The sequence below is a fragment of the Oncorhynchus clarkii genome, chromosome 16 (genome assembly GCF_045791955.1).
Source record: "Oncorhynchus clarkii lewisi isolate Uvic-CL-2024 chromosome 16, UVic_Ocla_1.0, whole genome shotgun sequence".
Classification (NCBI taxonomy): Eukaryota; Metazoa; Chordata; class Actinopteri; order Salmoniformes; family Salmonidae; genus Oncorhynchus; species Oncorhynchus clarkii.
Window position 1 is genome coordinate 15,681,648 of NC_092162.1, and position 15,421 is coordinate 15,697,068.

The window sequence follows — 15,421 nt, forward strand, 5'->3', positions numbered from 1 at the left end:
CCTGTTATTGTCTCCACCCCCTCCAGGTGTCGCTTATTTTCCCCCACTGTATTTATCCCTGTGTTTCCTGTCTCTCTGTGCCAGTTCCTCTTGTATGTTAGTCAAGTCAACCAGCGTGTTTGTCTCGTAGTCCTTCAGCTTTTCTCTTTTTGATAGTCTTAAGTTCCTGCCTGCCTGATCATCCTGCCTGCCCTGACCTTGAATCTGCCTGCCTTTCAGTACCTTTTTGACTCTGAACTGGTTTTGACCCTTTTGCCTCTACACAACCATTCTCTTGCCTTACCCTTTTGGATTAATAAATATTGTAAGGCTCCAACCATCTGCCTCCTGTGTCTGCATCATGTACTGATGAGTTTTGATTAATTCATTTTCAGACTAAGATCAAATTTAGAAAGAATAACGTGCATTAGAAATTAGCACCTTACATTACAAGGGATATCACTTCAATATGTATACAGATGTAGGATCTTAATTTGAACCAGTTTGCTACAGCAGGAAAATAATCTTGCAGAAACAGGAAATGTAAATTAATTTGAGGATTTTAATTAATTTACATTTTTGTAGGGGTTAATACATTATCTAATACATTATCCGTAAGGGAAAATCAAGTCTGAAATTTGAACGTTGAAATTACAAACTTCCAAAGCCTTTTTAAACATCAATTACACTACTTGCAGGAAAGTTCTCCTGCAACAGGGCGATCATATTAAGATCATACACCTGTATAACACATTCTGATTTCTGGTGAGTGACTGTTTAGATCATGGAAAGAATGGATCAAACACTGTGACAACTGCATTCCTAATTCCTCTGAATGGAGCTGCTGTCTTCAGATAACCATTTTGGTGATGGAGAGAGGAGAGGAGAGAAAGGGGGAGAAAGTGAGAGAGGAGAAGGGGAGATGGAGAAAATGAGAGGCAGGGTAGTAGAGGAGGATACTCTGCTGGAGGGTTCAGAAATGTGAGAAAACGTCTGAGTATCCTCCACTCACTTCCAATAAAATAAAGCCCTGGTCCTTCATCCAGTGACCTGAACGTCCTGGTTTAATATGCAGCAGAGCAGGAGGCCTGTTCTTTTCTCTCTCTCTCTCACTCACTCTCTCACTCCCTGTCCCCCTGAGATATTACATATTTCTCCTGGGGCTGCTGTTGAAAAGGATGCATAGGCCGCCTTTAGGGAGGAGAGGAGCAACTAAAGATGGAGACAACGAGCCAGAAAAGGAGAGGAGTGGTTGGACACACTGTATCATGAAGCGACAGTGCCGAGTGCGCTCCAAACTGTGATACTCCAAATCAGCCCACTACATGTATCTCTTAATCTCTATCAATCACTTCAATAGTTTCTTATTCTTGATTTGTATTTCATTCAAAATATCCCACATTCGTCTGAGAAGTAAGACTTTAGAGGACAACTCTAATGGTGGGCAGAACACAATAAACAACAACGCTAAATCATTTCCCTTTGTTCCATCCTTTCCTCCTCTTCTTTTTCTCTCTCTATCTATGCGTGTGCCACGCCTTCCATCAGGCCCCACATCAAGCCCCGCTCATAACAGTTTGGCCTGCATTAGAGGCACAAGCACGCATCTACAAGCCCTCATTCACACCGTGCTCACAGACCAGTGAAGCTGACAACGCTATTCCTCCGGTGCAGTGCAATGATAAAAGTTACATTCCCCAGCCCAGAAAGCACTGACAAACAGAGAGACCATCAAAGGGACTAGCAGCACGTCTCCTATTAGAGTTGCAGTATGGAAGGCTTGTAGGCAGAAGAAAGGAAATAAAGAAAGAAAGAGAGAGAAAGAAAAAAATAAATAAAGAGAGAGAGAGATGCTGTATTATTAAACATTATCACACTGTTCTCTACGTTCATTATACTGTATCACACTGTTCTCTATATTCATTATACTGTATCACACTGTTCTCTACGTTCATTATACTGTATCACACTGTTCTCTACATTCATTATACTGTATCACACTGTTCTCTATATTCATTATACTGTATCACACTGTTCTCTACATTCATTATACTGTATCACACTGTTCTCTACGTTCATTATACTGTATCACACTGTTCTCTACATTCATTATACTGTGTAACACTGTTCTCTACGTTCATTATACTGTATCACACTGTTCATTATACTGTATCACACTGTTCTCTACGTTCATTATACTGTATCACACTGTTCTCTACATTCATTATACTGTATCACACTGTTCTCTATATTCATTATACTGTATCACACTGTTCTCTACGTTCATTATACTGTATCACACTGTTCTCTATATTCATTATACTGTATCACACTGTTCTCTACATTCATTATACTGTATCACACTGTTCTCTACGTTCATTATACTGTATCACACTGTTCTCTACATTCATTATACTGTGTAACACTGTTCTCTACGTTCATTATACTGTATCACACTGTTCATTATACTGTATCACACTGTTCTCTACGTTCATTATACTGTATCACACTGTTCTCTACGTTCATTATACTGTATCACACTATTATCTACGTTCATTATACTGTATCACACTGTTCTCTACATTCATTATACTGTATCACACTGTTCTCTACGTTCATTATACTGTATCACACTGTTCTCTACATTCATTATACTGTATCACACTGTTCTCTACGTTCATTATACTGTATCACACTGTTCTCTACGTTCATTATACTGTATCACACTGTTCTCTACGTTCATTATACTGTATCACACTGTTCTCTACGTTCATTATACTGTATCACACTGTTCTCTACGTTCATTATACTGTATCACACTGTTCTCTACATTCATTATACTGTATCACACTGTTCTCTACATTCATTATACGGTGTCACTGTTCTCTATATTCATTATACTGTATCACACTGTTCTCTACATTCATTATACTGTATCACACTGTTCTCTACATTCATTATACTGTATCACACTGTTCTCTACATTCATTATACTGTATCACACTATTCTCTACATTCATTATACTGTATCACACTGTTCTCTACGTTCATTATACTGTATCACACTGTTCTCTACGTTCATTATACTGTATCACACTGTTCATTATACTGTATCACACTGTTCTCTACATTCATTATACTGTATCACACTGTTCACTACGTTCATTATACTGTATCACACTGTTCTCTACGTTCATTATACTGTATCACACTGTTCTCTACATTCATTATACTGTATCACACTGTTCTCTACGTTCATTATACTGTATCACACTGTTCTCTACATTCATTATACTGTATCACACTGTTCTCTACATTCATTATACTGTATCACACTGTTCTCTACATTCATTATACTGTATCACACTGTTCTCTACGTTCATTATACTGTATCACACTGTTCTCTACATTCATTATACTGTGTAACACTGTTCTCTACGTTCATTATACTGTATCACACTGTTCATTATACTGTATCACACTGTTCTCTACGTTCATTATACTGTATCACACTGTTCTCTACGTTCATTATACTGTATCACACTATTATCTACGTTCATTATACTGTATCACACTGTTCTCTACATTCATTATACTGTATCACACTGTTCTCTACGTTCATTATACTGTATCACACTGTTCTCTACATTCATTATACTGTATCACACTGTTCTCTACGTTCATTATACTGTATCACACTGTTCTCTACGTTCATTATACTGTATCACACTGTTCTCTACGTTCATTATACTGTATCACACTGTTCTCTACGTTCATTATACTGTATCACACTGTTCTCTACGTTCATTATACTGTATCACACTGTTCTCTACATTCATTATACTGTATCACACTGTTCTCTACATTCATTATACGGTGTCACTGTTCTCTATATTCATTATACTGTATCACACTGTTCTCTACATTCATTATACTGTATCACACTGTTCTCTACATTCATTATACTGTATCACACTGTTCTCTACATTCATTATACTGTATCACACTGTTCTCTACATTCATTATACTGTATCACACTGTTCTCTACATTCATTATACTGTGTCACTGTTCTCTACGTTCATTATACTGTATCACACTGTTCTCTACATTCATTATACTGTATCACACTGTTCTCTACGTTCATTATACTGTATCACACTGTTCATTATACTGTGTAACACTGTTCTCTACGTTCATTATACTGTATCACACTGATCTCTACGTTCATTATACTGTATCACACTGTTCTCTACATTCATTATACTGTATCACACTGTTCATTATACTGTATCACACTGTTCTCTACGTTCATTATACTATATCACACTGTTCTCTACATTCATTATACTGTATCACACTGTTCTCTACATTCATTATACTGTATCACACTGTTCATTATACTGTATCACACTGTTCTCTACATTCATTATACTGTATCACACTGTTCTCTACGTTCATTATACTGTATCACACTGTTCTCTACATTCATTATACTGTGTAACACTGTTCTCTACGTTCATTATACTGTATCACACTGTTCATTATACTGTATCACACTGTTCTCTACGTTCATTATACTGTATCACACTGTTCTCTACATTCATTATACTGTATCACACTGTTCTCTATATTCATTATACTGTATCACACTGTTCTCTACGTTCATTATACTGTATCACACTGTTCTCTATATTCATTATACTGTATCACACTGTTCTCTACATTCATTATACTGTATCACACTGTTCTCTACGTTCATTATACTGTATCACACTGTTCTCTACATTCATTATACTGTGTAACACTGTTCTCTACGTTCATTATACTGTATCACACTGTTCATTATACTGTATCACACTGTTCTCTACGTTCATTATACTGTATCACACTGTTCTCTACGTTCATTATACTGTATCACACTATTATCTACGTTCATTATACTGTATCACACTGTTCTCTACATTCATTATACTGTATCACACTGTTCTCTACGTTCATTATACTGTATCACACTGTTCTCTACATTCATTATACTGTATCACACTGTTCTCTACGTTCATTATACTGTATCACACTGTTCTCTACGTTCATTATACTGTATCACACTGTTCTCTACGTTCATTATACTGTATCACACTGTTCTCTACGTTCATTATACTGTATCACACTGTTCTCTACGTTCATTATACTGTATCACACTGTTCTCTACATTCATTATACTGTATCACACTGTTCTCTACATTCATTATACGGTGTCACTGTTCTCTATATTCATTATACTGTATCACACTGTTCTCTACATTCATTATACTGTATCACACTGTTCTCTACATTCATTATACTGTATCACACTGTTCTCTACATTCATTATACTGTATCACACTATTCTCTACATTCATTATACTGTATCACACTGTTCTCTACGTTCATTATACTGTATCACACTGTTCTCTACGTTCATTATACTGTATCACACTGTTCATTATACTGTATCACACTGTTCTCTACATTCATTATACTGTATCACACTGTTCACTACGTTCATTATACTGTATCACACTGTTCTCTACGTTCATTATACTGTATCACACTGTTCTCTACATTCATTATACTGTATCACACTGTTCTCTACGTTCATTATACTGTATCACACTGTTCTCTACATTCATTATACTGTATCACACTGTTCTCTACATTCATTATACTGTATCACACTGTTCTCTACATTCATTATACTGTATCACACTGTTCTCTACGTTCATTATACTGTATCACACTGTTCTCTACATTCATTATACTGTGTAACACTGTTCTCTACGTTCATTATACTGTATCACACTGTTCATTATACTGTATCACACTGTTCTCTACGTTCATTATACTGTATCACACTGTTCTCTACGTTCATTATACTGTATCACACTATTATCTACGTTCATTATACTGTATCACACTGTTCTCTACATTCATTATACTGTATCACACTGTTCTCTACGTTCATTATACTGTATCACACTGTTCTCTACATTCATTATACTGTATCACACTGTTCTCTACGTTCATTATACTGTATCACACTGTTCTCTACGTTCATTATACTGTATCACACTGTTCTCTACGTTCATTATACTGTATCACACTGTTCTCTACGTTCATTATACTGTATCACACTGTTCTCTACGTTCATTATACTGTATCACACTGTTCTCTACATTCATTATACTGTATCACACTGTTCTCTACATTCATTATACGGTGTCACTGTTCTCTATATTCATTATACTGTATCACACTGTTCTCTACATTCATTATACTGTATCACACTGTTCTCTACATTCATTATACTGTATCACACTGTTCTCTACATTCATTATACTGTATCACACTGTTCTCTACATTCATTATACTGTATCACACTGTTCTCTACATTCATTATACTGTGTCACTGTTCTCTACGTTCATTATACTGTATCACACTGTTCTCTACATTCATTATACTGTATCACACTGTTCTCTACGTTCATTATACTGTATCACACTGTTCATTATACTGTGTAACACTGTTCTCTACGTTCATTATACTGTATCACACTGATCTCTACGTTCATTATACTGTATCACACTGTTCTCTACATTCATTATACTGTATCACACTGTTCATTATACTGTATCACACTGTTCTCTACGTTCATTATACTATATCACACTGTTCTCTACATTCATTATACTGTATCACACTGTTCTCTACATTCATTATACTGTATCACACTGTTCATTATACTGTATCACACTGTTCTCTACATTCATTATACTGTATCACACTGTTCTCTACGTTCATTATACTGTATCACACTGTTCTCTACGTTCATTATACTGTATCACACTGTTCTCTACATTCATTATACTGTATCACACTGTTCTCTACGTTCATTATACTGTATCACACTGTTCTCTACATTCATTATACTGTGTAACACTGTTCTCTACATTCATTATACTGTATCACACTGTTCTCTACGTTCATTATACTGTATCACACTGTTCTCTACATTCATTATACTGTATCACACTGTTCATTATACTGTATCACACTGTTCTCTACGTTCATTATACTGTATCACACTGTTCTCTACATTCATTATACTGTATCACACTGTTCTCTACGTTCATTATACTGTATCACACTGTTCTCTACATTCATTATACTGTATCACACTGTTCTCTACGTTCATTATACTGTATCACACTGTTCTCTACGTTCATTATACTGTGTAACACTGTTCTCTACATTCATTATACTGTATCACACTGTTCACTACGTTCATTATACTGTATCACACTGTTCACTACGTTCATTATACTGTATCACACTGTTTTCTACATTCATTATACTGTATCACACTGTTCTCTACGTTCATTATACTGTATCACACTGTTCTCTACGTTCATTATACTGTATCACACTGCACTGTTCTCTACGTTCATAACACTGTTCGCTACATTCATTATACTGTATCACGCATACTGGACTGCAAATCTTATCAAGTATCAACTTCATTATTCGCTTAATATCTTTGTGAAGAAGATATTTTAGTGAAGACGCACCCTGTGGTGGAACTACATTCTGCAGATGGCTGTAAGGGAGTGAGTGACTTTCTCACTAGTCCTGGGAGAGAGAATTCTGTCTGGTTTTGGATGCGACAGGATTAACACAGATGGGTTCAACAGCTTGCAGGCATTGTGGGAGCAGTTGAAAAACTAATTTCTCCATTTGTTTACTTGAGATTTTCATGTTCACTCGTTAGTAGCGTAATTGATGGATTTGGGCCAACGGATGCCCTGGCACTGCCCAAACTGGAAAGGGCGCAAGTCACTATGTACTTAGCACTAATGGTTCTCCCGAGGACAACAAGATGCCTGTGTGTGTCTATGATGCCTATAAAAAAATCCTTGGAGTTGGTGATATCATTGACCAGTATGCTGTCAAACATATGGCCTGTGGGGTGGTTTGAGCAAAAAAAATAATTATAATAATAACAAACTCAATATACTTTAAAATGACTAAAACCAAATCAAAACTGTAGAAATTATAATGGACCTATATCCTTGACTCGCTAATAATCTCTGTGCACTGTCAATGGACCTACATTCATACAGTTTATTGACTGTCCAGCTTTCTAATAATCACTAGACAGTCAGGAAGCATCTAAAACTACAAAAACATTGGATGGAGGACAATTGTTTTTTATAATATTGACTGCAAGGAAATATACCCAATTTTCAGTGCGGCTCTCGGGACCTTGTTGAAGGCCGGATGTGGCCCCCGGGCAAAATGAGTGAGACACCCCTGGTCTAGATAGAAAATATCTATGATGAACTCCATATTGGTAAAGGAGTGATTTCCAAATCAACACAATTAAAGTAATCTATACATTTCTATGGTAAAGCCACGTGGTTTCCAGGCCCATCAAAACATACACAAGGTTTCAAGTACAGGGTGATTTCTGGCACTATTGAACATTTATCTGTCTTACTTTACATCCTCAGGCATGACATTTAGCAAATTATATATTCTCAACACCTTTGTGAACAAGTTCAAGCTTCCATTAAGGCCTAAACCGGAGTGGGAGCCATCTTTATCCGGCGGTTCGCAGGAAATGACAGGGTCCATGACCAGCAGTCTGAAAGCATCCACTGCTGCAGTTCTGACAGTCATTTTGAATGAGCTTTATTTAAAAAGGTATGTGAGACGAGTGAACGCTCCCTGAAGATCAGTGAACACAGAGCACTGTTCTGACAGATCAGCCCAGCACTGGCTCTCTGCCCAGCTCGAGATACTGGATGTGAGAATGAGAGAATACATACTGAACACACACACATACTTTCACTGTCACTTCTTCTCTACATCTGCATTAGACTTGACGACAAATACAACACAGTCTAACTGGTGTAAACACAACAATCATGCGTCTTCTCAAGTAGGTAAATGTTTACCTCCTTAGTCCCTGACATTACTAAGGAATGCTCAATTTTCCCCAAACTGAACTGCTGTCCCCTCCAGCAGTAAACACTACTTGTCTGTGTCTCATTCCAGTGGTGTACCAGAGAGGAGCCCACCTTACCACCTTCCCATCAGCAAGCCTCACAGCAGGAGGCAGAGGAAAAACTGTCAGCGATCTGCTGCTGGAGAACCAGAGAAAGTAATCTTCACATTAGAGGTAGACCGATTAACCTGTTGAGTGTAGGGGGCAGTATTTTGATGTTTGGATGAAAAACGTACCCAAATGAAACTGCCTATTTATCAGGCCCAGAATCTAGAATATGCATATAATTAGGATAGAAAACTCTAAATTTTCCTAAACTGTCAAAATATTGTCTGTGAGTATAACAGAACTGATATTGCAGGCAAAAACCTGAGGAAAATCCAACCCAAAGTGCTGTTTTTCCTGAAAGCTCTCTGTTCCATAGCCTGCCTTCGCTCCATTTATAGGGATATCAACCAGATTCCTTTTGCTATGGCTTCCCCATGGTGTGAACAGTCTTTAGACATAGCTAAAGCCATAGCTATGGCTTTTATTTTGAAAAATTAGCGAGAAAGATCACATTGCGTCTGTCACGTTCTGACCTTTATTTCCTTTGTTTTGTCGTTATTTAGTATGGTCAGGGCGTGAGTTGGGGTGGGCAGTCTATGTTTGTTTTTCTATGATTTTGGGATTTCTATGTTTCGGCCTAGTATGGTTCTCAATCAGAGGCAGGTGTCATTAGTTGTCTCTGATTGAGAATCATACTTAGGTAGCCTGGGTTTCACTGTTTGTGGGTGATTGTCTATGTTAGTTGCTTGTGTCAGCACAGTTCTCATTATAGTGTCACGGTCATTATTCGTTTATTGTTTTGTATAGTTTGAATTCAGTGTTCAGTGCTTTCTTTAATTATTAAAATCATCATGAACACATACCACGCTGCATTTTGGTCCGCTCCTTTCGACGATCGTGACAGAATCACCCACCACAACAGGACCATATGGCGTGGTGACAGGCAGCGGCAGCAGGAGCAGCGCAAGGAGGACGAGTTGGACGGTAAAGGACCCTGGGCACAGCCAGGAGAATATCGCCGCCCCAAAGAAGAGCTGGAGGCGGCGAAGGCGGAGAGGCGCTGGTATGAGGAGGCAGCACGGCAACGTGGATGGAAGCCCGAGAGTCAGCCCCAAAAATGTATTGGGGGGGCACACAGGAAGTGTGGCGAAGCCAGGAAGGAGACCTGCGCCAACTTCCTGTGCTTACCGGAGGGTGAGAGAGACCGGGCAGGCACTGTGTTATGCTGTGGAGCGCACGGTGTCCCCAGTGCGGGTGCATAGCCCGGTGCGGTATATACCAGCTCCTCGCATCGGCTGGACAGAACTTCCGCCCCTCAGTCCAGAGGCGCCAGAGCCCCTCAGTCCAGAGGCGCCGCCGGAGCCTCCCTCCTGTCCGCCGCTGCCGGAGCCTCCCGCCTGTCCGGCGCTGCCGGAGCCTCCCGCCTGTCCGGCGCTGCCGGAGCCTCCCGCCTGTCCGGCGCTGCCGGAGCCTCCCGCCTGTCCGGCGCTGCCGGAGTCTTCCGCCTGTCCGGCGCTGCCGGAGTCTTCCGCCTGTCCGGCGCTGCCGGAGTCATCCTTCACCCCGGCGCTGCCGGAATCTCCCATCCATTCGGGACCCATTTCTAAGGTCCCCAGTCAGAGGTCGGCGGCGAGGGTCGCCGTGTTTAGGATGCCACGGAGGCGGACAATGAGAGGGAGAAAGACTGTGTTGAAGTGGGGTCCACGTCCCGCGCCAGAGCCGCCACCGCGGACAGACGCCCACCCAGACGCTCCCCTATAGGTTCAGGTTTTGCGGCACCTTTGTCCGCACCTTTGGGGGGGGGGGGGGGGGGGGGTACTACTGTCACGTTCTGACCTTTATTTCCTTTGTTTTGTCGTTATTTAGTATGGTCAGGGCGTGAGTTGGGGTGGGCAGTCTATGTTTGTTTTTCTATGATTTTGAGATTTCTATGTTTCGGCCTTGTATGGTTCTCAATCAGAGGCAGGTGTCATTAGTCTCTGATTGAGAATCATACTTAGGTAGCCTGGGTTTCACTGTTTGTTTGTGGGTGATTGCCTATGTTAGTTGCTTGTGTCAGCACAGTTCTCATTATAGCTTCACGGTCGTTATTCGTTTATTGTTTTGTATAGTTTGTATTCAGTGTTCAGTGCTTTCTTTAATCATTAAAATCATCATGAACACATATCCCGCTGCATTTTGTTCCGCTCCTTATGACGATCGTGACAGCGTCATTGTATGGCTGGGTGCTAGCAGCGTTTTGCATGCTTTCGTGACCAATCTACTTGGCTGCTAGCTGTTTGTAATGTTTTGTCTACTGAGAGAGATGTTCTTACATAAACGCTTGGTATGCTTTTTACGAAAAGCTTTTTTGAAATTTGACATGCCAGGTGGATTAACAACAAGCTAAGCTGTGTTTTGCTATATTGCACTTGTGATATCATGAAAATTAAATATTTTTAGTAATTTAATTAGAATTTGGCGGTCTGCAATTCAGCGGACGTTGACGAAAATGATCCCGGTAATGGGATGGGTGCATCAAGAAGTTAATCGGAATGGCCGATTAATTAGGGCCGATTTCAAGTTTTCATAACAATCGGAAATCTGTATTTTTGGACAGCGATTTGGCCAATTTTTGTATATTTTTTTTACACCTTTATTTCATCTTTATTTAACTAGGCAATTCACTTAAGAACACATTCTTATTTTCAATGACGGCCTAGGAACGATGGGTTAACTGCCTCGTTCAGGGGCAGAACGACAGATTTTTCACCACCTCAGCTTGGGGGATTCAATCTTACAACTTTACAGTTAACTAGTCCAACGCTCTAACCACCTGCCTCTCATTGCACTCCACGAGGAGACTGCCTGTTACGTGAATGCAGTAAGCCAAGGTAAGTTGCTAGCTAGCATTAAACTTATCTTATAAAAAACAATCAATCATCAATCAATCAATCATCACGAGTTAAACAAGTAATATCATCAACCATGTGTAGTTATCTATCGTGTCCTGCTTTGCATATAATCGATGTGGTGCGTATCGTTGCTCAAATGTGTACCTAACCATGAACATCAATGCCTTTCTTAAAATCAATACACAGAAGTATATATTTTTAAACCTGCATATTTAGCCAAAATAAATCCAGGTTAGCAGGCAATATTAACCAGGTGTAATTGTGTCACTTCTCTTGCGTTCATTGCACGCAGAGTCAGTGTATATGCAACATTTTGGGCCGCCTAATTTGCCAGAATTTTACGTAATTATGACATAACATTGAAGGTTGTGCAATGTAACAGGAATATTTAGACTAATGGATGGCACCCATTAGATAAAATACGGAACGGTTCCGTATTTCACTGAAAAAAATAAACGTCTTGTTTTCGAGATGATAGTTTCCGGATTCGACCATATTAATGACCTAAGGCTCGTATTTCTGTGTGTTATTATGTTATAACTAAGTCTATGATTTGATAGAGCAGTCTGACTGAGCGGTGGTAGGCACCAACAGGCTCGTAAGCATTCATTCAAACAGCACTTTTGTGTGTTTTGCCAGCAGCTCTTCGTTGTGCATCAAGCATTGAGCTGTTTATGACTTCAAGCCTATCAACTCCCGAGATTAGGCTGGTGTAACCGATGTGAAATGGCTAGCTAGTTAGCGGGGTGCGCGCTAATAGCGTTTCAAAAGTCACTCGCTCTGACACTCAGAGTGGTTGTTCCCCTTGCTCTGCATGGGTAATACTGCTTCGAGGGTGGCTGTTGTCGTTGTGTTCCTGCTTCGAGCCCAGGGAGGAGTGAGGAGAGGGACGGAAGCTATACTGTTACACTGGCAATACTAAAGTGCCTATAAGAACATCTAATAGTCAAAGGTTAATGAAATACAAATGGTATAGAGGGAAATAGTCCTATAATTCCTATAATAACTACAACCTAAAACTTCTTACCTGGGAATATTGAAGACTCATGTTAAAAGGAACCACCAGCTTTCATATGTTCTCATGTTCTGAGCAAGGAACTTAAACGTTAGCTTACTTACATGGCACATATTGCACTTTTACTTTCTTCTCCAACACTTTGTTTTTGCATTATTTAAACCAAATTGAACATGTTTCATTATTTATTTGAGGCTAAATTGATTTTATTGATGTATTATATTAAGTTAAAATAAGTGTTCATTCAGTATTGTTGTAATTGTTATTATTACAAATAACAAAACAAAAAATAACACAAAAAAAACAACTCGGCTGATTAATTGGTATCTGCTTTTTTTGGTCCTCCAATAATCGGTATCGGCGTTGAAAAATCATAATCGGTCGACCTCTACTTCACACACACACACACACACACACACACACACACACACACACACACCGAGCTTGATGAACAATCACCAGGCAATGTGTACCAATGGAGGAGATCAAATGCAGCCAGGGTACTGTATGGTGCTCCTAAACACACACACAACTTACCATGAGCGTCGCGGTAGTAGGCGTGTGTGACGCTGCGGAATCTTTCTTGCCCAGCAGTGTCCCAGATCTGAGTAGGAAGACATATGACATCATCATCATCCCTCTCCCACTCTATAATGACTGTTCTCACTCATCAATGGGCCTACAGCAGCTACCAGCAGCTCAATGAATGAACTGTTAGGAATAGAGGATCTGAGATATGAATCATGTACATTAAATGCATTTTTCTCTCTGGGAAAAAGCCCATTTATAGTAACAATGACTATAATCCACTTTAAATTCACAACGGCAACACCAAGCACTGCTCCTGTGTACAGTCCTGAAGGGTTGGCTGAGGACACACCTGATTGGCAATGAGCACTTGTTCTCTCTCAAATACATCTTTACAGTTGTTGGTTAGCTAGTTAGCAAATTGTAGCCATATTAGCATTGATGTGAAATCAGTCAAAACACCTCAAAACAAGACATGGTATGAAGAACAAGATGAAATGAGTCACTTACGATTCCCCATGTGGCAGTTTCTTGCTATTGTTGGTAGCTATCTGGCCATTCAGAATCACAACAACTCACAGACTTCTGCTCCATTGAAGCGTGCGCATCATTTCCGTGACGTCAACTAACCCATTATATTAAATGAAGTGACCTTTAATATAGACCACATTGAAAATTCAATAAATCAGATTTTTTATATAAATAAAGACTTTAATAAAGAATAAAGAAATTCCGCATTTTGACATGTCCCTCTATGCATCATTATCTGTACTTTACTATTTACTCCACACTGCCCTTTCCCACCTCGACAAAAGGAACAACTACGTGAGAATGCTGTTCATTAACCACAGCTCAGCGTTAAACACCATAGTGCCCTCAAAGCTCATCACAAAGCCAAGGACCCTGGGACTAAACACCTCCCTATGTGACTGGATCCTGAACTTCCTGACGGGTAAGGGTAGGCAACAACACATCTGCCACACTGATCCTCAACACGGGGGCCCCTCAGGGGTGCGTGCTTAGCCCCCTCCTGTACTTCCTGTTCACACACGACTGCGTGGCCAAGCATAACTCCAACACCATCATAACTCCGACATAACGGCCTGATCACCGACAATGAGACAGCCTATAGGGAGGAGATACTTTACTTTATTTAGTTAATATTTTCTTAACTATTATTTTTCTTAAAACTGCATTGTTGTTTAAGGGCTTGTAAGTAAGCATTTTACTGTAAGGACTACACCTTTCGTGACAAATACAATTTCATTTAATTTGATCAGTGTTACCCTCTGCCCTTCCAATGGCACGCTATTTCTCTCTCACACTATCCCTCTATCCCTCTATCCATCTGGGCCTGGTTTCCCAAAAGCATCTTCAGGTTACGTTCATCATTAGAACCTTTGCAGGCGCATCCGTTAGATCTCCGAGGCTGTTTCTTGAAACTCTCGTTACTAAAGTTGCTCTTGAAAAGGCTTGTTGTTTTTTTGTTTTACTTGCCTCACACTTTAACCCCCCCCCCCCCCCCAAACTATCACTGACTTTACTGATAGCGTGTCACGCCCTGGTCAAAGTATTTTGTGTTTATCTTCATGTATTGGGTCAGGCCAGGGTGTGGCATGGGGTTTTTGTATTGTGGTGTGTTTTGTCTTGGGGTTTTGGTGTGTATGTATTGGGATTGTAGCTAGTGGGGTTATCTAGCAAGTCTATGGCTGTCTGGAGTGGTTCTCAATCAGAGACAACGATAAACACCTGCCTCTGATTGAGAACCACTCCAGACAGCCATAGACTTTGCACTAACTGTAATTTGCTCTGGATAAAAGTGTCTGCTAACTGACTAAAATGTCAAATGTAATGAGAGACGGGTGAGGGTATGAATACTAAATGTAGAGAGAAGGGAAGGCAAGGCAGATGA

General features: G+C 39.8%; 1 protein-coding gene across 1 annotated transcript in view; it reads right to left on the reverse strand.

The window, feature by feature from the left end:
- LOC139367468 (ras-related protein Rab-26) overlaps nt 1-15,421 on the reverse strand; it is a 127,759-nt gene that overhangs the window by 61,072 nt on the left and 51,266 nt on the right. Inside the window, exon 4 of the mRNA XM_071105681.1 lies at nt 13,519-13,585. Coding sequence (XP_070961782.1) covers nt 13,519-13,585 — 67 coding nt within the window. The remainder of the gene's footprint in view (nt 1-13,518; nt 13,586-15,421) is intronic.